This window comes from Peromyscus californicus, unplaced genomic scaffold (genome assembly GCF_007827085.1).
Source record: "Peromyscus californicus insignis strain IS unplaced genomic scaffold, ASM782708v3 Scaffold_15__1_contigs__length_86483966, whole genome shotgun sequence".
In the NCBI taxonomy this organism is placed as follows: Eukaryota; Metazoa; Chordata; class Mammalia; order Rodentia; family Cricetidae; genus Peromyscus; species Peromyscus californicus.
In genome coordinates, this window is record NW_026294447.1 from 79652189 (window position 1) to 79676249 (window position 24061).

Here is a 24061-nt window from a genome sequence, read left to right on the forward strand (position 1 = left end):
ATTTGAAAGAAAGCATCAGAAAGTCATTTTAGAATCTTCACCAAAAATATGAATCAAAACCTGTAGCTCTTATGGAATGTCTTAACTATTTAATTACATTGCCCATAATTAAGATTATTTTAAAAAGACTTTTATAAATGTTTTCAAATATTTGCCATAACCTTACTTCCGTACTAACTAGCTACAACACACCAAGATTTAACAACGAAGTTAGAAAGTTCACTAGCTAATGAATTTTCAGCAGGGCACCAGAAATACAGCTAAGCACAACAAGAAGCACTTTTGAAAAGGCTTAACTGTGGATGTACACATGGGATTCCCATCACTGAAATCTCGCCCACCCATAATATCAATACTGTTCCCACCGATTAGGACAAAATACAGATGCACGTGTCAAAGCTTCTGTGTTTTAAAAAAAAAAAAAAAAAAAAGGCCGGGCTGTGGTGGCGCACGCCTTTAATCCCAGCACTCGGGAGGCAGAGCCAGGCGGATCTCTGTGAGTTCGAGGCCAGCCTGGACTACCAAGTGAGTTCCAGGAAAGGCGCAAAGCTACACAGAGAAACCCTGCTCGAAAAACCAAAAAAAAAAAAGACACAAAAATGAGAAAATAATGCCAAGCAAACCATGGTTAGCTTTTAAATTAGACTGCAAATAAAATATGCATATACATTAAAAAAAAAACAAAGATAACCAGATTTTCCCAGAATTTCTTGAGAGCAGAGCGCTGAGCTGAAAAGACAGTCTAATACAGCATTGTGGGCTGGAGTTAGAAAATACAGATAGGTTTTCAAAACCACAGGAAGCAGAGAAACCAACAGGGCCCGGAATTAGAGGAGGGTTAAGTCTCCCACTTCCTTCCAACTCTGACTTTACCTTGCAGCGAAAAGTGAAGATCATCAATGCCCAGGGCAACCTGTCCGTCTTCCGTGGGAAGCGCGGAGCTGGCGGCCATTCTTTGACGCCGTGGAGATTAGATCACGTCCATCTCAGTTGAGGTGAACTGGAAGTAGAAAGGGGTAAAACTTAGTTCATTAATAACTCTGCCGCTCCGCAAGCCTGGTAAACACGCAGGCAAACAGCAAAAGCCAAATCTACCCGCTCAAAGAGCAATGGCTCTCCGGGAGGGTTTCCTTAGTACATGCGGGACAAAGTGACCACACCTTCTCTTCGAACCATCCTCGGGACTGTGCCCTGTGACCTATTCAGGCTCTCTGGAGCTGCTGGCAGAACTCCAAAAGAACTAGCCTTGTTGGTTCTGTGCAAGCTAGAAAGAGGAAAGCTGTGCCCTTCAAATTCAGAAGCATCCAGCAATGCGGCCAGAGAAAGGAAAGTCAGCATCCACGGCTATCTTTGGCCTTCAGCTCACAAGAGTTCTCTTTAAAACTCTGACTTCCCTCCGTTCCTTCTGTGTTCCATAAATGTTGCCACTTACTGGAAACAGTAAGAGCTGAGCCTGCCCCGCCTGCAAAGTGAAACTAAAAACACCGATACATCAGAGTGACTTATTTTGAAGAATGTTATTATTGTTTTCCCAAGGATTTCTTTCTCTATACTTCTCTCTTAACTCCAACTTGAGTCATTCTTTTCAGGTACTAGAGATTGAAACATCATCAAGCATGTATTGTATCACGGAGCCTCCTCATCTACTAAAAGAATACTCCCAATAAAAGTAATTCACAACCCATAACTCTTTAAAAACATTGTTTCATGTATATGGACATCATTATCAACTTCTGCAGGCTGAGAATAGAAGACAGGTTCTCTCACACAGATCATCAGAAAACCAAAATCTAACTAATAAACAGAAAATGTATATATGGTTCTGTGAGAAAGGAAGTAATGTAAAAGTTAATGTTAGAATCTGCATATTGGGGCTGGGTTGGTGGCAGTGCATGTCTTTAATCCCAGCACTCTGGAAGGCAGAGGCAGGCAGATCTCTGAGTTCGAGGCCTGCCTGGTCTACAGAGTAAGTTCCAGAACAGCCAAGATTACACAGAGAAACCCTGTCTCGAAACACTACACACACACACACACACACACACACACACACACACACACACACACACACACAAAGAATCTGCACATTGGAGCTGAGAGTGTAACTCAGGGGCAGAGTTCTTCCCTAGCATACAAAATGCCCTGGGCTCAATTCCCAAGACTATAAAGAAAGGAAGACTCCATATACTAAATATAATCAAAATCCTCTAGCTTTGATATACACTAGCAATTTTTTTTATAAGAAAACGTTAGAGGGAAAACTGAAACATAAGTTTGAGGCTAACAGCTAGCTGGGCATATTAAATATTAAACAGACTAAAATATGCAAAGGATAAAAATCATTACGCAGTTCCAAACCCTTTCCATCCTTTATTCTCTGGTGTTTATTATCCAAACCCTCCCGGCATTCTCTCTCTCGTGGGTCGCTACGTTAAAGATTTTACCTACCAAATACACTGTTAATAATTGATCTGTTTCTCCTCAGTTGAGATCCGTCAGGAGCAGCCTGCGGTTACCACGCTGCTCTGCGGAGTTCATTCAGACTCACCAAAGGAACCGCTGTTCATTAGTTCACAAGGGCCAAGACCCTGATGGCCAAGAAGGCACGGGTGTTCTCAGCCCCGTGACACAGCGAGGCCCTCCACTAGCCCTTCCCTCATCCTAGGCCTCCCAAGGACCAAGTAGAGACAAAGTGCCATTTCATTTTAACAAGACAAAACTGAATTCCAAATGAATTCCCCAGTGGTGACCACTGTTTTATGTCAGGACTGTGTTTAAAGAGGGGGAAGGGGGGTTGGGGATTTAGCTCAGTGGTAGAGCGCTTGCCTAGCAAGCGCAAGGCCCTGGGTTCGATCCTCTGCTCCGGAAAAAAAAAAAGAAAAGAAAGAAGGGGAAGGAATAATAATAATAGCACCCACATTTACAGCATTTACTATCTGCCATATGCATGGGCATGGTTCCAAGTAGAGTATATGGCTCTTTATAACGGCTGTGTGAACTGAGGACCATAACTTTCCCCTTTGAAAAGACAAAGCAAAGACTCATAAATAGGATACAGAATTGTCGAAGGACACACAGCTAATACAGGATGGGGCCAGGAGTTGAATCCAGGTGGCTGGAGAGGTGGCTCAGTTAATGTTGTTTGCCTCGCATGCATGAAGCCCAGAGTTCAAGTCTCAGCACCCCACACACTCAAACATGATGGTGTGCACCTATAATCCCAGAACTCAACAGGTAGAGGCAGGAGAATCAGAAGTTCAAGGTCACCCTTGGCTTACATAGTGAATGTGAGGTCAGCCTGGGATACAGACCCTGTCTCAAAAGCAAAGAAAGTCAATCCAAAGCCAAGCACTGTATTGCACACTTGGAATCCCAAGACTCAAGAGGCAGCGGCATGAAGCATGCCAACTCAAGGCCAGCTTGGGCCATATAGCAAACCCTGAAGTAATAATAACAACGACTTTGAAGTATTAATAATAACAACTCTGAAGACTAAACAATTACAAGTGTTTGATTATTGTCCCAAATACTGTCTTGTTGTGAAATACTACTTTAACTACATAATGGTATGTTGCATTTGTTTAACTAGGCAAAGATGTGTTACATTTGTTTCTGCTGCATTTGTTTAATTACGTAAAGATGTGTTGCTGTTTTACCTTGCCTGCCTAAGGCACCTGATTGGTCTAATAATAAAAAGCTGAACAGCCAACAGCTAGGCAGTAGAGGGGATAGGTACGGCTGGAGAAATCTAGGCTCGAGAGGAGAGAATGAGGGAGAAATAGAGGGAGATGCCCGGGGGCCAGCCAGCCCGGCAGCTGCCAGCCAGCTAGACACAGAGTAGGACATACAGAGGCAAAGTCCAGTAAGAAGCCTGAGACAAAACGTAGACGAAGAGAAACAGGTTAATTTGCTATAAGAGCTAGCAAGAAACGACCCTAGCTAAGGCCGAGCATTCATAACTAACATTCATGACGTAAGTCTCCGTGTCATGGTTTGGGAGCTGACGGAGGCCCAAAGGAAGCCTGTTACACTCTCTTGGTACAATTATTTATCAAAACAGGCTAAGGAGCCAGAGAGATGGGTCGGCAGGTTAGGGTACTTGCTGCCAAGCCCGCCAACCAGTTTCATCCCCAAAACTCACATGGTAGGAAGGGGAAAGCCAACTCCCACTGCTATCCTCAGACCTCCATTATACCTGCTCTGCTGTGCACGCATATGTATACGTAAACTCACAAAATAAATAAGCATAATTTTAGAAAACATGCAACAGAGGTCACAAGAATGGGACCAAAGGTAACTCCTGATGACAGTCACAACACAATCCTATTTGGCGACAAACAACGGGAAACAGATGGCATTTCCGGGGCGGGGGGTTGACTTATCAAATAGGGCCCCCGAGACACTGGAGAGAGAGGAGCGAAGAGAAGCCTTGAGAGATTTCTCAGATTTGAACTGAGAAGGCGGAAAGAGGTACGCAGGCTTGGCTGTGAGTCCCAAGGGTCTGTCTACCAAACGCCCCAGACTTGGCTGCCAGGGTGCTGACTCCCCTGAAGGAGAGCACAGGGCTGATTCCTGGGGTCCACGGGGGGTGGGGGCGGGGCACATGCCTCGTCTTTCCTTTCCTCGTGAACATGACCACAGCTGTGAGACAGAGCCTGGGTTATGATTTAAATCCCTGAGACTAGTCATAAAAGAGAATAATGAGCCTTCTTCGGGGACGTCACAGAAACTTAGATAAAAAATTAATATCACGGCATTAAAGCGTCTAAGATGAAGCCGAATGGCGTGGAATCCTGTCTTTAAGAGTCATGTAGACCGACAGCCACACTTTCATAAGTAATAGAAGTTATTTTTAAATGACTGTGGTCTGCTTATGCAATCCAGCTCAGCATGCCTGTAGTGGCCCTAAAACCTCAAAACACTAGCAAAGTTCCCTTTTAAAAAGAAGTCTCAGCCTCACTCAGGACTATGAAGGCTACAATGTTTCCAACTTTAAAAAAAAAAAAGATGAGACGTAAAACCATATTTCTAATGAATGAAACTGCACAAATTTTATCTTCTCCATTTTGTTTGTTTATTTTCAAGGGATAACTGCTTATTTCTGCTATGATAGAAACACTTTTATTTTCAAAAAAATGGGAATGGAATGTGGTATAGTTCATCATCTGCTTCGCTGTCCACATGCTATAGAGCCTGTCTATTATGCTCATAATGAGAAAAGTGACAGAAATAACATTAGAAAAATCACACTTTGGGGCCAGATCCTTGGAACTCAGTGGCCAGCCAGTCTGGTTGAACTGGTGAACTCCAGGTCCAATGACAGATCAGTCTCAAAAAATAAATTGAAGAAAGATAGACATCTTGTGTCAACCTCTGGGGCACTCACACACACACAACACACACACACAATTTCAAAGGTTGTCAAAAATTTCTAGAAAACTGCCCCAAAAACCTTTCTGGTAACTAAAGGGACTTTCATTTTCTCATTATCAGATAGATTCTTAAGAATCACTGCCAGGCTAACAGAAATGGAAAAGTCTTGGTGTCCACGGTGAGGATGTGACAGCCAGCCCATCTTCAGGGAAATCAAATCCCAGCTCAGGAGGGTGAAGAGGCAGGCTCACGGACTAGCGGTGACTGAGATGCTAAGATTTCCCCTGGCCATCTCTCTGCTCTTGTTTCCATTCTTCAGTTATCCGTGGTCCTCTAGGAACTCTAAAAGACACCCCTTTGTCAGTCAAATGATAAGACGACTCTCAGTTACCCACAGTTATTAACTTGGATGTTCACAAGCTCACAGCCGAACCATGCTGACACATCGGCCTTAAGTCTGGGTCCATCAGTTGGTTTTGAGACTGGGTCTCATGATGTATCCCTGTTGGCCTGGAACTTGCTTTGTTGACCAGGCTGACTTTAAAGTTGTAGCAATCCCCCTGCCTCTACCTGTCATGTGCTGGGATAACAGGCATGCACCATTGTACCCAGTCATTTTTTCTCATTAACTCTTCTTGTCACTTTAAACTGTAGTCATCACTGGGCCCGAAGTCACCAGTCTAAGTTTCCAGAGCAGGTACTTAGGATCTCCTCCCAGGTACTTTATTCTCGTGGCAACCACAAAGACCAGAGGCTCAACCCTACCGATTCACGGCACTCTCAAGAAAGAAACGGGTCACGGTGCTCAGGTTAAGACGCTGCTGGATTGGGATCTTACAACAAAGTGTCACATGTCACCCATGCCAATAGCACCCCTGCATCAACAGTGCCCCTGCACCAACAGTACCCCTGTGCCAACAGTGCCCTTGCACCAACAGTGCCAACAGTACCCCTGTGCCAACAGTGCCCCTGCACCACCCACTTCATCAAGATTAGAGCATCCTGAGGGAGCGCTGCCACTTCCTAACTGCCTCCCATTGGCCTTGACCATGGCCCAGATCTCTGAAGTGCAGTAACACCGCTGAAATGATAAGCTGTTCTGTACAGCAGCTACTGCAATTCTAAAAACACCCGCAACCAACAACTTACAAAGTAAGGAGCATTTCCTGAAGGCTCACTAGGAGACGATCTGGAGTGGACAGTTACTGCAAGCTGTGATTTTTTTTTTCTTATGATTTATTTTAGGGATTAAACCCAGGACCTTGTGTGCAGCACTTCTTAAATCGGCAGTGAAGATTAGAAACTGGTCGCAACAGTAAAAGGAAGGAGAGCGAGAAACAAAAAGACCTTACGGACATGATGTGTGGGATCAGCACTGATCACAAAAGCTCCCACAAACGCTGGATGAGTCCACTCCCTGAGTCACCCAAAAGAGTCAAAATTCAGTCAGAAGGTAAAACAGAAGCCATGAAGGGCTGAGGGATAGGGGGCTAAGAAGTTAACTATCTCAGTGCCTCGGAACTGCTTCTAGGGGGCTAAGAAGTCAACTATCTCAGTGCCTCGGAACTGCTTCAGTGGACAGAGATTCAGCTTTGCAAGATGGTGTGGTTGGTGATGGTCACACACACACACACACACACACACACACACACACACACACACAAGTATGTACTTCACCCCACTGCCCTCTACATAGAGAAACTTTATGCTAATAGAGCTCTAAGCAAAACTTTCCCAATCTATAATCTTTACCTAACTATAATATAAATAAAGTGCGAGGGTGAGGAAACACCATTTCTGGGCGGCTAAGACTACAGGAAAACCGCTTGTCCTTTGCATCCATCCTTAGGCGCTACTAGAAAGCATACTCAGCAAAAGGAGACCGTAAACCAAGGGGAAGGGATGGAGGGTCTGGAAAACAACACAGAGAAGTAGAAACACAGGCTGAGCTCAAACACGGGAGAAAGAAAAGAAAGCTCCCAGGATGCACCGGGAGAGCTCCCGAGAGCAGTGTGCAGTGAGTGCTAGGGAACAGGAGGTGGGGAGAAGGGGGAGGAGGTGGGAGGGATGAGCAGACAGAATGGAGGAGTATGCTCCAGACAGGCTCAAAGACTTCAGAGAAGAAACTAGAAGCCTGGAGGAGAGGGTCTGAGATCTCCATGAGCAGCTCAAAGGAGACCCACCTTAGGATCTCAGAAACTTTGTGATTTTTTTTTATTATTTTTAATTGTGGGTGTGTGCATGCACATAATCGAAGGTGCTCTCACGGAGCCCGGAGGTGTGGGGTGGATCTGGAGATGAAATACAGGTGATCAGGTGGTTGTGAGCCACACAGAGTGAGTGCTGGAAACAAGTCTTCTGGAAGAGCAGCAAGTGGCCTTAACTGCTGAACCATCTCTTTCCAGGTCTCTCTCAGAAACTTTATTTTCCTTGCTCTTTCAAGCTTAGTGATGATAGTTTTTTTGTTTGTTTGTTTTTGATTTTTGAGACAGGGTTTCTCTGTGTAACAGTTCTGGCTGTCCTGGAACTCACTCTGTAGACTGGGCTGGTCTCCAACTCACAGAGACCCACCTACCTCTGCCCTCCGAGTGCTGGGATTAAAGGCATGCACCACTACTACCAGGCTCTCTCTGAAACTTTTTTTTTTTTTTGGTTTTTCGAGACAGGGTTTCTCTGTGTAGCTTTGCGCCTTTCCTGGAACTCGCTTTGGAGACCAGGCTGGCCTCGAACTCACAGAGATCCGCCTGGCTCTGCCTCCCGAGTGCTGGGATTAAAGGCATGCACCACTACTACCAGGCTCTCTCTGAAACTTTTAAGAAATGTGTTCCTCCATCCATTCCAGGAAGATTTAACCACTTGCGAACATGAGGTTGGAGGAATTCTGAAGGATGAAGGGGGCTGGCAAGAGATGGCCTCATTTTTCTCAGGAAGACAAGCAGCAGGGTCATCTCTGGGGAGCAGGGGGCGCAAGGATGGGGTACAGTGCATGAGAAATGAACAGAGCTCACACCCGGCTACAGTGAGGAACAGGACCTAACAAACCAGAGACGTGAGTAGGGCTGGGAGAGCAGCTGTGGGCCAGCACAGGCCGCACATGGGACCAGCAGCATCTTGAAGCCGGGGTTTGTGCTGGTACCCTCAGCCCAGAAACATTAGCCTCCACCCAGAGCTGAAGCATGAGCAGCAGCTGTTCTTCACCTAGTCACATTCTTCCAGCTGAAAGCCGGCTCTGAACTCCTACATAGATACAAGGACCTCAGGGTTCATGGTAGAACTGGTCAGAGCAACAAAAGGTGGGTACAATCTAATCCTGTTGGTAGAAGGAGGAGTCTGCCGCTCACTCATCCATGGGAAGACTACTTCACAGCTAAGATGAGCAACCAGCAGCAGCAGCAGAGATATCGAACATATTAAAATCATCATGGGGGACTAAGGAGAAAGGATAAACACACTATCAGGTCATTTACAGAGTGGATGTAAATTTAATTTATTTTTCATGTTTTTACATTTATTTATGGGGGGGGGGCGGGTAACGTGTGGAGGTCAACAGGCAACCTGCAGGACTCCGTTCTCTCCTTCCACCAAGTAGACCTCTGGGTTAAACGCGGGTTACCAGACTTGGTAGCAGGCTCCTTCACCTGCGGAGGCAATCCATCAGCCCTGGCCGTAAATTCTAAACACACATACACAGTACAAGAACAGGGAAGTGATGCCCATCGGAGTGGAGGATGAAGAAGGAGTCGACTACGGCTACAGAGTTAACTTTGCTGACATCCAAGCAGAGAGCTCCTTGTGGGCACTAGGAAATGCTTCTAACTTTTTCCTTAACGTTGGGATTGAAACAGAATTACCCATCATCCCCGCTGCTTCACGGCAGTAGAAGTCAACTGAGGTTAGAGAGTGGGATACCATGGTCGAGAGCACTTGAGCAAGAGCCGGAAGGCTTGGCTTTTCACTCCAGCTTCGCCTCTGACCACGAGCCCCGTGCCAGCCTCTGCCTCTCAGGTCCTGATTCTTCAACTGTGACATGAGGATAACGATACTATCTGGGCCAGCACACAGACTTTCAAGTTCCTGCCAAGGAGTCCAGTCCAAAGTTCGCTGCTGCTGCTGCACACTTGGGAACTCGGGAGTCTAAGCGACCCCGTCTGCGGTAGAGGGCCTGGAACACTCAGTCTGGCTGCTTCAGAACACTGTTCTCCCAGCCACCCAGGAGCTGGGACGTGCTTCTGAGAAGAGAGCTTTTAAAGTGCTTTGCAACGAGGGGGGAGGGGCGAGGGGAGGGAGGGAGGGGTGCTGCGTGGGCCACATACATCTCCCTGGGTATGTATGGCCACATACATCTCCACCTCAAGGCAAGGTGTCCATTTCTACTTGTCATGATACCCCCGTAGCGTTCAACAACTTTAAGGAGGAACCTTGGTCCCTAGCTATTCTGGGAAGAGAGAAACAAAGGAAGGAAGCGGAGTTCGTAGGTTTGTGGTCAAGTAGTTTCGTGCGGCCAGCCTCTCGCTTCAGCACAAACTAAGGGCACTTGCTGCCAAGCCCGACGAAACAAGTTTGAGCCCCAGAGCCCACAGGGTGGAAGAAGATAACTGACTCCCCACAAGTGTTTCTGACCTCCACGTGTGCACCATGGCACATGTTCATGCACGCCCAGGAAAATAAAAATTTTAATGTAAAATGGCTGCACGTACAACTGACATGATTCTTGAGAAATGACAGAAATGTTTGGGGAAAATGTAGAGCCTTTCACTATGATTAAAACAGTATTTTCCCCAAATGTCCAAGTAATACAACTATGCCAGTATGGGGGGAGCATAGTGTGTGTGTGTGTGTGTGTGTGTGTGTGTGTGTGTGTGTGTGTGTGTGTGCTCTTGCATGTGTGGGCATGGTTAATACTAGGTACCTTCTTCGACTGCTATCCACCATACTTTAAAAATATATTTATTCCAGTCAGGCGGTGGTGGCGCATGCCCTTTAATCCCAGGGCTCGGGAGGAAGAGGCAGGTGGATCTCTGAGTTCAAGGCCAGCCTGGACTACAGATCGAGTTCCAGGACAGGCTCCACAGCTACACAGAGAAACCCTGTCTCAAAAAACCAAAAAGCATTATTCGCCAGGCAGTGATGGTGCACGCCTTTAATCCCAGCACTTGGGAGGCAGAGGCAGGTGGATCTCTGTGAGTTCGAGGCCAGCCTGGTCCACAGAGCGAGTTTCAGGACAGTCAGGGCTGCAGAGAGAAGCTCTGTCTTGAAAAACTATGTATGTATATGTGTATATATGTTTGTTCTTTGTATATGTACATAATTTATTTTAATTATATTTATCCCATCCCACTCTTAGCCTTCTCTCACTCCCACTAAACTTCTTTCCAGCAAGGTGCGTGCATTTACATGTGTCAGTATGTGGGTGTGTGTGTGTGTGTGTGTGTGTGTGTGTGTGTGTGTGTGAGAGAGAGAGAGACAGAGACAGAGACAGAGAGACAGAGAGAGAGACAGACAGACAGACAGACAGAGACAGACAGAGAGAGAGGAGCGCTGATCTTGCTAGATTGGGACTATCCATCTCTGCCTCCCCAGCATTGGAATTACAGGCTCTTCCCAGTTTTAGGTGGGGGCTGGGGTCGAACTCGGGTCCTCCCGCTTACAGAACAGGCACTTTACCAGCCGAGCCCTCGCCCCACTCCCCCTTACGAGTATTTTTTTACACACTTCTGTTGCATGGCCTCTCTCTGCTGATGAAGGATTTATTATCTTAACAATTCCAAACACTAGTCTCTCCAAGTATTTAAAAGAAATATTTCTAAAATTGAGATGTTTGACATCACATATCAGCCAAAAATATGTTGGCTGTCAAAATGAGAAGCTGCTCATGAAATACGCTGCTTCTCTAAAAAAAAAAAAAAAAAATCCCCATTTTCATGACAGCTGCAAGCATGCCCTCACACTCAGAAGTTGTCTGTTACACAGGGCGAAGGCAGAGTGCCAAGAGACTTCCTTTGGGCCGTCCCTACCGGAAGGGTCCCGAAATCCACGTGCTTTGACATAGGCACTGGCGGCGGCTGCACTGGGACCCACTCTTTCTGTTGCTGTGTCCCTTACACAGAGGAAATTAGTAGACTCAGCCTTTTCAGAGGGACTCGTCTTACAACGACCATTGTTGCCCTACGTCATATGTACACGAGAATCAAGGGGACCAGAATATGGCACTCGAAAACTCTCTGGAATAAAGAGAGCTGAAGGCAACGATCAATACTAGAAAAAGCTCTAAAATCAGAACATGTTGGCCTTCCATAAAGGAAGCTTAACTTGCAAGGACACTCCCAGGGGCCAGGGCGATGGCTCAGTAGTTAAGAGCACTTGCTGTTCTTGCAGAGGACCTGGGTTCAGGTCCCAGCACCCACATACATGGTGGCTCACAACCATCTGCCACTCCAGTTCCAGGGGACCCAACAGCCTCTTCTGACTCCTACCGGCACCAGGAATGCACGTGACATACGCACATCCATGCAGGCAAAACACTCATACACATAAAATAAATACATCTTTTAAATTTTAAAAAAGAAGAGGATACTTCCATGTCAAAGGTGACTGACTCCCTTCCCTGTTCCAGAAAGAGGATTCTGATCGGCCCTTGACGATGGAGATTAAACTTTAACCACCAAGTGTACAGAACATATTCCTTCCGTGTTCCCTAACCGCTCTCCACCCCCTTTCCCCTTGGTCTAGCCTCTTCCCACATTCTGTCATCTTTTGGTGATCAGGCCTCCGAATCCTCACCCACATTTTTGTGCAGAATTTCTCTGCATATCTAGGGAATTCAAGCCTTTCTCTCTTGTTATTCTCACCAGTGAAAGGGCAGGGTAAGGGCAGGACCCAAGCTCACTAGATCCGGGGAGCGTAGGGGGGCTTGGTCAATTTAAAAGTTTGCTGAGAGACTGGAGCAATGGCTCAGTGGTTAAGAGCATGTACTGCTTTAGCAGATGACTGTCCAGCACCCATGTCAGGATGGCTAACAGCTTCCTTTAACTCCAGATCCAAGAAGTCCAATGCCTTTGAGCCCCAAGGGCATCTGCACACATATGCTCATACTCCCAGACAGACGCACAGACACACAATTTAAAATAAGTTTGCGGCCAGGTATGATCACACACGCTTTTAATCTCAGCATTCAGGAAGCAGAGGCAGGTGGATCTCGATGAATTTGAGGTCAACCTGGTCTACCCAGCCAGTTCTAAGCCAGCCTACACAGTGAGACCCCCATCTCAAAAAGTTTGCTGGCCCCAATTTTACTCTAACATTGAGGCACAAAACGAAAATTATAAAAGCATGAACTAAATTCACTGCCAGTTGAGGAGTCCTGGCGAGCCAATATTCATTCATCCGTCCATTCACTGAACAAACACAAGTCTAAGAGGCCTCCTTCCCCACTAGGCTCTGAGATACTGAGGTAAGCACGTGGGAATCAGCACTGTTGGGACAACAGTGCTGTGCAGGGTACATAAGAGTGGCAACCGGGTGGTGGTGGCGCACACCTTTAATCCCAGCACTCAGGAGGCAGAGGCAGGCGGATCTCTGTGAGTTCGAGGCCAGCCTGAGCTACAGAGTGAGTTCCAGGAAAGGTGCAAAGCTACACAGAGAAACCCTGTCTCAAAAAAACAAAACAAAACAAAACAAACAAACAAAAATCATGGTGTTTAAAAAAAAAAAAAAAAAGAGTGGCAGCTAATTGCAGGTTCTAAACAGCAAGGTTCTCCTCAGGCACTCAAGCAAAAAGCAGCTTCTGTCATTCTGCTTTCAAGACGACCAGCAGGCTAGGCTAAGCAAAAGTCAGGAGTGGGGCTGGCCAGAATAAGGCAGCCTGGTGACTAGAACAAATTAATAATTCAAAAAGAAGCCAGGTGGTGGTGGCGCACACCTTTAATCTCAGCACATCTTTGTGAGTTCCAGGCCAGCCTGGTCTACAGAATGAGTTCCAGGAAAGGTGCAAAGCTACACAGAGAAACCCTGTCTCAAAAAAACAACAACAAAAAAAAAAGTTAAAAAAGAGGTTTACTCCCTCTGCCCACTACTATAGGGTGAGCCAGGAGAAAATAGTGAAAATATTTTACTATATGAGTGACTTTTTTTTTTTTTTTTTTAGCCCAGGCTGGCCTTGGACTGGAAAAATCACCTGACTCAGCCTGCTGGGATTACAGGCATGCACCACCTCACAGCTTAATGTTCCGATCTCATAAGATAAGAAGTTGGAGGCAAATAAAACAAAAAACGCAAACAGGAGAGATAAAAAGGTTACACACAGTTCACATTTATTGTCTACAAAGTGAAACTGACTTTTTCAAAAGGGGATTTTTACAGTATAGAATGTGTTTAATTAAGTAAATTTTTAAAAAGAGAAGTGGCGGCTTATCTGTCTTATTGTTTTTTGTATGTTTTTGAATGGGGTGTGTAGTGTCGGCACACGTCCCACACACACACACACACGGAGGCCAGAGGACGTCACTGGTGTCCAGCTCTATCATTACCTATATTATTCCCTTGCTGGCAGGCGGCAAACCCAAGCTCTCCTCTGTCTCTCTCATTCCACAGCACTGGGGTGGCAGACACAAGTGACCAGACCTCGCCTTTTATATGGGGTCCAGGGATGTGAGCTCAGGTCCTCTAAACCCCCAAGCCATCACTACAGCCCTAGAGTAACTTAAAAAAAAAAGATTTACTTATTAATTAGTGGTGTATGTGACTGAGTGGTTTTATGTGTACCATGTGCATGCGGGAGACCAAGGAGGCCATGGGGAGGGATGGATCCTCTGAAGCTAGAGTTACAAGCTGCTCCCTTTGACAAGGGTGCTCAGATCTGAACCCAGGTCCTCTGCGAGAGCAGTAACCTCTCCAGTCCCACAGAGTAACTGTAAACGTCACAGAAACTAAAAAGAAATAAACTCTGCCTACAGATATACCATGCAAACATCTCTACTGTTACTATTTCTGAAAATTTTAGTCAGGTTTTCTGTTCTAAGCCTTTGGTTTTATTTTTACAAAGGTGTTATTTTATACAGCTGGACAGTGGTGGCACATGCCTTTAATGCCAGAACTTGGAAGGCAGAGGCAGGTGGATCTCTGAGTTCGAAACCAGCCTGTTCTACAGAGCAAGTTCTAGGACAGCCTGGGCTACACAGAGAAACCCTATCATAAAAACAAAAAACAAACAAAAAATTGTTATTTTACATCACATTTGGGGGAATCTGCTAAATATTAACAATCAGCATTTCTGTGTTATTAAATCTCCACGAATATAATTTTAATGTCTCATTAAATCTTGATGGTTCCTAAAAATTTGACTAAGAAAACAAAGATTGTATGCTCTTAAAATATCTCAGAAGGACCAAGAAGATTCAGAAGGGGGCAGTGAAACAGAGTCTCACTCTGTAGACCAGGCTAGCCTCAAACTCAGGAGACCCGCTTGCCTCTACCTCCCAAATTCTGGGATTAAAGGCATGCACCACCATGCCTGGCTCAAAAAGAATTTTGTTTTTAATTCTGTTGTTATTTAGCTTTTTAATTATTACTAGTCAATAGTTGGCCCAGAAAGCATTCATGCATATCTAAGACTTGGGTATTCCAGGCACTGGGCAGGCAGGCTGCCTCCCCTCCCCTGGCTCCTGTTGGTAGAGCACCTAAGCTCGAGTTCTACTGCAGTGGTGGTTTCTAGCTGTGCAGTAACCCAGGCTCATTTGGGCTAGAAAATGGTATTTAAGCCCTTAAAGCATTACCATTGTCTCCTCTTCCAAATGAAAAACAATCTCTACATGTTATGGGGGAGGGGGGAGGTTGTTCTTTATTATCATCAATGTGAGGGTGTGCGCTGTGTGCATGTGGTACCTGTGTGTGCCATCGTGCAGTCGTGGAGGTCAGAGGACAATCCTGTGGAATGGGTTCTCTCCTTCCACCTTCCCATGGTTCCAGGGATTCAAATTCAGATTGCCAGCCATGCACAGCAAGGGCCTTTGCCTGCTGAGCCATCTTACAGGCCCTAAGCATAGATGGGCCTGTGTGATGACTCACGTCTTTAATCCCAGCACTTGGGAGACAGAGGCACGCAGATCTGAGTTCAAGGCCAGCCTGGTCTACATACCAATTTCCAGGCCAGCCAGGAATGTACAAGGAGACTCTCTCTCTCTCTCTCTCTCTCTCTCTCTCTCTCTCTCTCTCTCTCTCTCTCTCTCTCTCTCTCACACACACACACACACACACACACACACACACACACACACACAAAATTTAGAGGCTTTACTCCCCTGTAATTCCAGCATTTGACAGGCAGGAGGGCCAAGAGTTCAAGAATAGCCTCAGCTACCTAGGAAGTTCAATGACAGTCTGGGCCACAGGAGATCTTGACTCAAAAAGAAAATAAAATTAAAACCACCCAGAGGCAACCACTGTCACACCCCTTTTATCCATTGATATTAAACAAAAAAAATTTAGGAAGATGTTACCTCTATTCCAAAAATAAAATAAAATAAAAAAATCAGAGGCGGGTCCCTAAGCCCAACAACCTGAGTTCCATACCCAGTAAAAAAAAAAAAAGAAAAAGAAAATGTTAAATAAAATGAACAGAGAAGAAAACACTTCCTAAAGAATGGATTTGTGGGTAATAAAAATAATAAAACAAAACTGGATTGGCAAGATGACACTAAATAAATATACGTAATTTTTTTAAGTCCATCCTGCTGGAGATTGAGCTTGCTGGGAACTAGGATGTCCCTTGCGTGCTGGTCCCCATGAATGCAGAAGTCCTTTGCTAGGTGCTGAACTCTGTCATGTGGCTTCTTCATTCTAACTAAAGAACAATATTTACCTTGCAGTGTGTGTAAACTGCATATGGTGGAGACGTGTGGGTCCTTTGTTCCTTATTCATCTGAATAAACTCAATTTCCCTCCTTTGTCTCCAGTCTGGGAAAGCGACCCTTGGGAGCCCCCTTCCTGATGGGTGGAGTTACACCTGCCACCTTCCCTTTCCTATACGCATGCAATTATCTGTCTAGGTCAAACTGGCTTTCACCTTCCCAGGCCCATTCCAAGACCCTCCAAATTTAAACAAACTCCACACACTGACTTTTCAAAGCTCTTTGTTGTTTGTTTTCTTTCATTTTAGATTTATTTATTTATGTGTATGAGTATTTTGCCTACATGCATTTATGAGCACTACATGCATGCCTGGTGCCCTCAGAGGTCAAAAGAGTGCATTAGATCCCAGGAATTGGAGTTACAGCTAGCTGTGAGCCACCACGAATGCTTGGAACCCAACCCAAGCCCTCTGCAAGAGCAACAAGTGTTCTAACCACTGAGACATCCAGCCACCGCATACTGACTTTGCCATTGTTTATTTGGGTTTCTTGGTTTTTTTGGATGGGGGGGTGCAATGTTTTGTTTTTTTCTTATTTGTATCTGTTTATTTGTTTGATAAACTCTCACAACGTAGCCCAGCCCAGCCTGGAACTTGTGATCCCGGCCTCGGGCTCTCCAGTTCTGGAACTGTAGGTTTATGCCCCCACCTCTGCCTTCTCGTTTACAGGCACTGTGTTGCTCTGTGACTGGGTCTCACATCTCCCAAGCTGGCCTGAGAACCTGCTTCCAGGTCAGCTTCCAACTTAAGGGGTTCCTACCAGCTCTGTCTGCTTCCTGAGTGCTGGAATTAACACTCCTGCACCCCCACACCTGGCTTTTTTTTTTTTTACTTTTTGACTTTTTTTGGGGAGGGGGGGTTGTTTTTTTTTTCAAGACAGAACTGGCCTTGAACTCACAGAGATCCTGCCTCTGCTTCCAGAGTGCTGGGATTCAAGGAGTGTGCCACCACCACACCTGGCCTTTTTGACTTTTAACAACAGTATAAGCACAGAAATTCTGGCTGGGACACTTAACATGCATCTGGTGAGTCTACCTCAACGGTAAATTTAGAGGTAGAGTCGCTCTCATTTCCACTCACATGGTTCCATCCATCACCACCAGGGAAAGTACCAGATGGAGGTAAATGAACTAAGGGCATCTGTGGTGATACTGTGTTCCCCAAAATACTGTGCACCCTAATAAACTTATCTGGGGTCAGAGAACAGAACAGCCATTAGATACAGAGGCCAGAAAATGGTGGCATACACACCTTTAATCCTAGCATTCCAGAGGCAGTGATCTGTCTGGATCTCTGCGAGTTCAAAGCCACACTGGAAACAGCCAGGCATGGTAACAAGAACTTTTATAAGCTTTTAGGCTTTTGAGCAGCAGTTCGGCTGAGATCCATTTGGATGAGGACTCAGAGGCTTCCAGTCTAAGGAAACAGGATCAGCTGAGGAACTGGCCAGGTGAGGTTAGCTGTGGCTTGTTCTGCTTCTCTGATCATTCAGCATTTCACCCCAATACCTGGCTTCAGGTTTGTTTCATTAATAAGACCTTTTAAGATTCATGCTACAGGCATCTCCGCAGAAAGAAACAGAAATGCTCAGAAACCTTATTATCTTACACAAATCATGCCCAAAACATCCTCTTGCCAAACTTTTGACCTAGTCTGGCATTGAGCAAGAATAAACTAAAAGTGAAGTTGCAGATATGAATCATGGCTCTCTTTTGACTTAACTCAAAAGGCTGCACACGGCACTTCTCTCCAAGTTCTCCGGCCTGTTATTTTTATGTGTAGAAACAACCATGTGAACCCTTGTTCTCTCCCTGAAGACTTCCCCATAACCTATGAATAGAACTGGAAGTTATCCAAGTCGAAATATAATTCATTAGCCAAAGTGGCAGTTCAGTGACTGACAACTTGGTTTTGTGTCTCATCCTCAGAGAAAATCAATTGCCCAACAAATTAATGGTTCCCTCTTTCATCCCCAGAGACCAACAATTAAAACTGAGTTATGTGTCTGCTTCTGGATGGGAGTGGATGCTAATCTTCAAACAGCAGGCCCACCGGACCCAGGGAAAGTGGCTTCTGCTCTGTGTAACCGTGCCAACCACTCCCTGGGAAGCTACAATCAAGTCACTGCATTATCTTCGTTTTCCCTGACCAGAGAAGATGGCTGCCAACACAGGCAAGAAGTATGTGTCCTGTGACCTAGGAATGTAGCTCAGATGGTAGAGTCTTTGCTTAGCATGTTTGAATCCACCCCATAAAACTATACACCTGTAATCTCAGCACTTGGGTGATAAAAGAAAGAAGTTCAGAGGTTCAAGATCATCCTCAGCTACATGATCTTGGGCTACATGAAACCTTCTCTGGCAAAAAAAAAATAGTCTTGGTTCAACTTTTCTTGTTTGGTTGGTTTTTAATTAGAAAAATATACTGGTATCCACTATTACAATTAGATAAACTTTTCAACAACCAACTCTATCCGTAGCCATCAGACCCACACCTGTACCTGCACAAAACACAGCCCCAGTCCTACATATACTGGAGTCAAGAACTAGAGGAAAAACAGGCTGTAGTCAAACAGATAAGGAGACTTAAATCTCCAGGCCCTGAAAACAGTATAGATGCAAGAACTAGAATACCCTGGCATGGAAGTTTCAGAAAGTCATTTACCAGGATCCCATCATGGTCCACAGGACTCCAGATGTGGGGAACCAGCCAGAGATTTGAATGTAGCCAAGCCTTGGTCTATTTTAAATCTCAATTTATATACACTCATTAAGAAAATTTGGATGCTGGGCGGTGGTGGTTCCTGCCTTTAATCCCAGCACTTGAGAGGCAGAGCCAGGTGGATCTCTGTGAGTTCGAGGGCCAGCCTGGTCTACAGAGCAAGATCCAGGATAGGCACCAAAACTACACAGAGAAACACCATCTCAAAAAAAAGAAAAGAAAAAAAAAAAGAACATTTAGAAAGTCCAGGCTCCTATGTGTGAGTCCCTATATGAAATTCTATCAGCAAGAAGGAAGGAACACTCAATGGGACAATTTAGGTTTCCAAGGCTAGCCATGACGAACTATTGGGGTCATCTTAGGAAAGAGGTATGGCCCTCAAGGACACCTTGTTGTTGTTGTTTTGTTGGGGGGAGAGGCTTACAGACAGTGTAGTGGCCCCTGACTGACCTCAAACTCATTATGCATCTGAGGCTGGCCTTGAACTCCGGTTCTTCCTGCCTCCACCTGCCACAATGCCAGACCTGTCCCAGTTTCTTAACTGGAGTCACTGGGTTTCTTGTCCACACAACAAGCCCAGGGAAGTCACAGAACAGATCTCATCTGGGATGAAACCCTTTGCTACCCCGGGGACCTGGAGCGTGCTGATAGCTGACCTTGCACCACCTTGGTCCACACACTGTTAGGACCAGACATTGTGGGTCACAACCCCGTACGGGATCATATTATTGACTGAATATAGGGTCATGAAAATGTGGCAACACTGAAAGGTGGCTCCTGCAACCGCCAAAACTTAATTCTAAGTCAAGTGTAGAGTGAATCCGAGGTGTTCCCGAAGTGCCTGCCCACTTCACTACAGCCTTGGTTCTGAACACACAGATGCACATCATGCACTGTGTGCATGCTGCCATGCAACACTGCTGACCGTGCCTCAGATGGCTCAACTAAGAATTGTAACATTTGCCTGTACATAGAAAACAAAGCCTTTACATGTTGACATCTTTCCTCAGCATGTATCAAATTATTTTATCTTTGAACTGTATTATACTAGAATATTTAATTGTAAAAATTACTATTTGAGTTCCTGACTTGAGTGTAACTTTTTTAAAAAAATCATTAGAGATTGGAGAGATGGCTCAGCAATTAGGAGCAGTTGCTACCCCTCCAAAGGACTCTGGTTCAGTTCCCGGCACCCAGATCCATGGCCCACAATCACCGGGAAACCTCTAGTTCCAGGGCATCCAAAACCGTCTTCTGGTCTCTGCTGACACTAACACTTATATGCACACATGCACACACATGCACACACTCATACACATAGCAATGTTTTTAATCATTAAAGTAAATTTGGGGTCAGAGAGATGGCTCAATGGTTAAGAGAACTGGCTGCCCTCATAAAGGATCCAGGTTCAGTTTCCAGCACCCACATGGCAGCTCACAACCATGTGTGACTCCAGTCCTAGGTGATTCTGGCCTTTACACGGGCACTGTATGCACATGGCACACTTGCATACATGCAGGCAAAACACTCACCCATATAAAAAATTAAAATTAAAATGTTAATGAATTTTGGCTTGAGACTAGAATAGAATTTCCAACCATTTCTAAGACAGCCCTAACTGTACTTCTGCCATTCTGTACTACATATTCATGTGAGACAGTGTTCTCACCATTGATGACCACAAAAGCAACTTATCCATCAACTCTGGAAAACACTAAAGACGTTCCACACACTGCACTAGCAAAAACTCAGCAAGCACCCAATTCCTTATGCAAAAATAAACAGGTGTATTCATCTCTTCGGTGGACACGTTAATCTTTAGTAAGTGCTAACACTATATGTATACCAAATAATATCAATTTCACTGATTTATTCTCAGTAAATGTTTGATGTGTATATCAGTTTTATATACCTAGGTAACCAGAGTCCAATAAAAATTTCTTGGCAGGTGGTGGTGGTGCACACCTTTAATCCCAGCACTCGGGAGGCAGAGCCAGGCGGATCTCTGTGAGTTCAAGGCCAGCCTGTGCTACAGAGAGAGATCCAGGATAGGCACCAAAACTACACAGAGAAACCCTGTCTCAAAAAAACAAACAGCCGGGCGGTGGTGGCGCACGCCTTTAATCCCAGCACTCGGGAGGCAGAGCCAGGCGGATCTCTGTGAGTTCGAGGCCAGCCTGGGCTACCAAGTGAGTTCCAGGACAGGCGCAAAGCTACACAGAGAAACCCTGTCTCGAAAAACCAAAAAAAAAAAAAAAAAAAAACAAAAAAAAAAAAATTTCTTGGATGATGTCCTAGTTTGCTTCCTATAGCTGTGATAAAACACAAACCAAAAACCAACTTGGGGAGGAAAGGGTTTATTTCACCCCACAGGCTCTAGTCCCTCATCCAGGGAAGTCACGGTGGGAGCTCAAGCAGACATCTGGAGGCAGGAATGGAAACGGAGGCTAGTTATAGCAGTGGTTCTCAACCTGTGGGTCACGACCCCCGGGTCAACTATCAGATATTTACATTATGATTCCTAACAGTATCAAAATGACAGTTATGAAGCAGCACTGAAATAATTTTATGGTTGCGGGTCACCACAACATGAGGAACTGTATGAAAGGGTCGCAGCATCAGGAAGGTTGGGAACCACTGCTGTAGAGAATACTATTTACTGGCTTGCCCCTCACGGCTTCCTCAGCCTGTTTTCTTATACACCCCTGGACACGCTGCCCAGGAGTGGCACTGCCCACATTGGGCTGGACCCCCCCCCCCACATCAATCATCAATGAAGAAATGCCCCCACAGACTTGCCTACAAGGTCAGTGTGATAGAGGCACGTCTCCAGTGAGGATTGTTCTTCCCAAATGACCCTGGTGTCAAGATGATTAAAAAAAACTAACCAGCACAGATGAAAAGGGGTCAAAAGTAGAAAAAGTTTAAGAATCTCCACTGTAGTACATGTAAAGAGTGGTGTACACACACACACACACACACACACACACACACACACACATACCCCGAAGAAGGGAGAGGAACAATTATTTACTATAAATATTGACATTTCAAAGTTTCACTATTTAAAACATAAGCTACCCCTCCCTCATGTGTTTCCTCTCTCTCTCTCTCTCTCTCTCTCTCTCTCTCTCTCTCTCTCTCTCTCCTGTCAAACACAGTTAAAGCACTGAGTCCTCACCAATCCCATCGCTCACTGTCTCTTACACAAACCCCTGTTTCCACAGAGGCAGCTGTGGCCACTGTCCCAGGAAACCCACCTTCCTTCTCACCCCGAACTCCATTTCCACTAGAAGGAAGGAAGAAGGCAGGGAAAGGGCCCCAAACACCATCACTGGTCTTGCGATAAAGGGACTTCCTCAACCATCTCTGCTTTGCTCACAGAGTCCCTGTGGGAAGAGAAGTCTATGACATTAACCCTGGTCTTTGGGTCTGGGTGGTTTGGGCGGCTTGTGGGTTGGCTTGGGTTGGTGGCTTTGGTTTTGAGTTTAGTGTCTGGAATTTATTTTCCCCCAATGGAATCACAGCTTTAGATATCCTAGGCAAAGCTCTACCACAGTAGGGCTTTCTTTTTCTCTTTCTTTTTTTTTTTTCAATCTACATTGAATGGTAGACGGTAAAAATTGGGAAGTCAGCAAGTAAACCCCACCCCTATGAAATCAGGACCTTTTAGGAGTCAAAGACTTGAAGAGGCTGTTTATGCACATGATCAGAAAAGCTGGATTGAAGGAGCAGCCTCTGAGAGCCCTGCCTGCCTCCTTCCTTCACACCATTACCTTTGCACCAGAAAAATATTTTTCTCCTTTTTAAAAATTTATTACTGTATGTCTGTGCATACGCACTTGGGGAAAGAGCCACCCATGTACCACAGTGCACATATGCAGGGCAGAGGACAACTTTGTGGAGTCAGTTCTCTCACTTTCACATGGATTCCAAGAGCTGAACTCAGGTTTTCAGGGTTTATAAGTGATTTGATCAGCTGAGCCATTTCAATGGTCTTTTTTTTCTTCTTTGAGACTAGGTCTCATGTATCCCAGCTGGTCTCCAACATACTATGTAGCCAAGGATGACCCTGAACTCCTGATCTTCCTCTCTCCATCTCGGGAGTGCTGGGATAAAAGGTGTGCTATGGGATGTCTTTCTGTATGCTGTGAATATGTGTTGCTCCCATTGGCTAATAAATAAAGCTGCATTGGCCTATGGCAGGGCAGGATGGAGCCAGGCAGGAAAATCCTAGAGAGACAGTGAGAGGAGAAAGGAGAATGGGGGGAGATGCCAAACCACCATCCAAGGAGCAGCATGTAATGGGATGCAGGTAAAGCCAAGGAACATGTGATGATACTTAAATAATAGAAATGAGTTTATTTAAGATAAAGGAGCTAGCTAGCAAGAAGCCTGCCATAGGCCATACAATTGGTAATTAATATAAGCCTCTGAGTGATTATTTTATGAGCAGCTATGGGACTGCAGGGCCAGGCAGGACACAGGAAAAATTTCAGCTACAAAGGCGTGCACCATCATGTGTAGCTTAACAAAATTTCTTTAAATCCTTCAATGTCGTAAGTTCTTCCTATATTATGAATCAAGTCATATAGCAATAAATGTAAGGAAAAGAATTCCAGAATCACTAGGATGATACTAATTTTGATAAATAAACATAAAAAGCAAAAATAAATAAATAAATAAATAAAAACAACTGTAGCTTGTTTTCAAAATATTCTATCCTGCAGACTTTTGGTAAGATGTTTGTTCCTCTCTGAGATCACCCACTTAAAAAGTTCACCAGCTTTTACTCCTTACAAATAGTTTCAGCTGGGCAGTGGTGGCACATGACTTCGATCCCAGCACTTGGGAGGCAGAGGCAGGTGGATCTCTGAATTTAAGGCCAGCCTGGTTTACAGAGCAAGTTCCAGGAGAGTCAGAGCTACACAGAGAAACCCTGTCTTGAGAAACAAAACAAAACAAAACAAAAATGCCCAAATAGCAGTTTCAGCAAATCGGCTCAAAATATTTTCTGCTCCTAAGATACGTTTCTTTTCAACAACATTCTCAACTCTAATATTCCT

The 24061-nt window shown here is 45.2% G+C and overlaps 1 protein-coding gene across 1 annotated transcript in view; it reads right to left on the reverse strand.

Annotated features, from left to right (window-relative positions):
• Nucleotides 1-24061, reverse strand: part of Syne2 (spectrin repeat containing nuclear envelope protein 2) — a 321778-nt gene that overhangs the window by 276822 nt on the left and 20895 nt on the right. Inside the window, 1 exon segment of the mRNA XM_052739574.1 lies at nucleotides 874-1000. Coding sequence (XP_052595534.1) covers nucleotides 874-952 — 79 coding nt within the window. The 5' untranslated portion in view covers nucleotides 953-1000.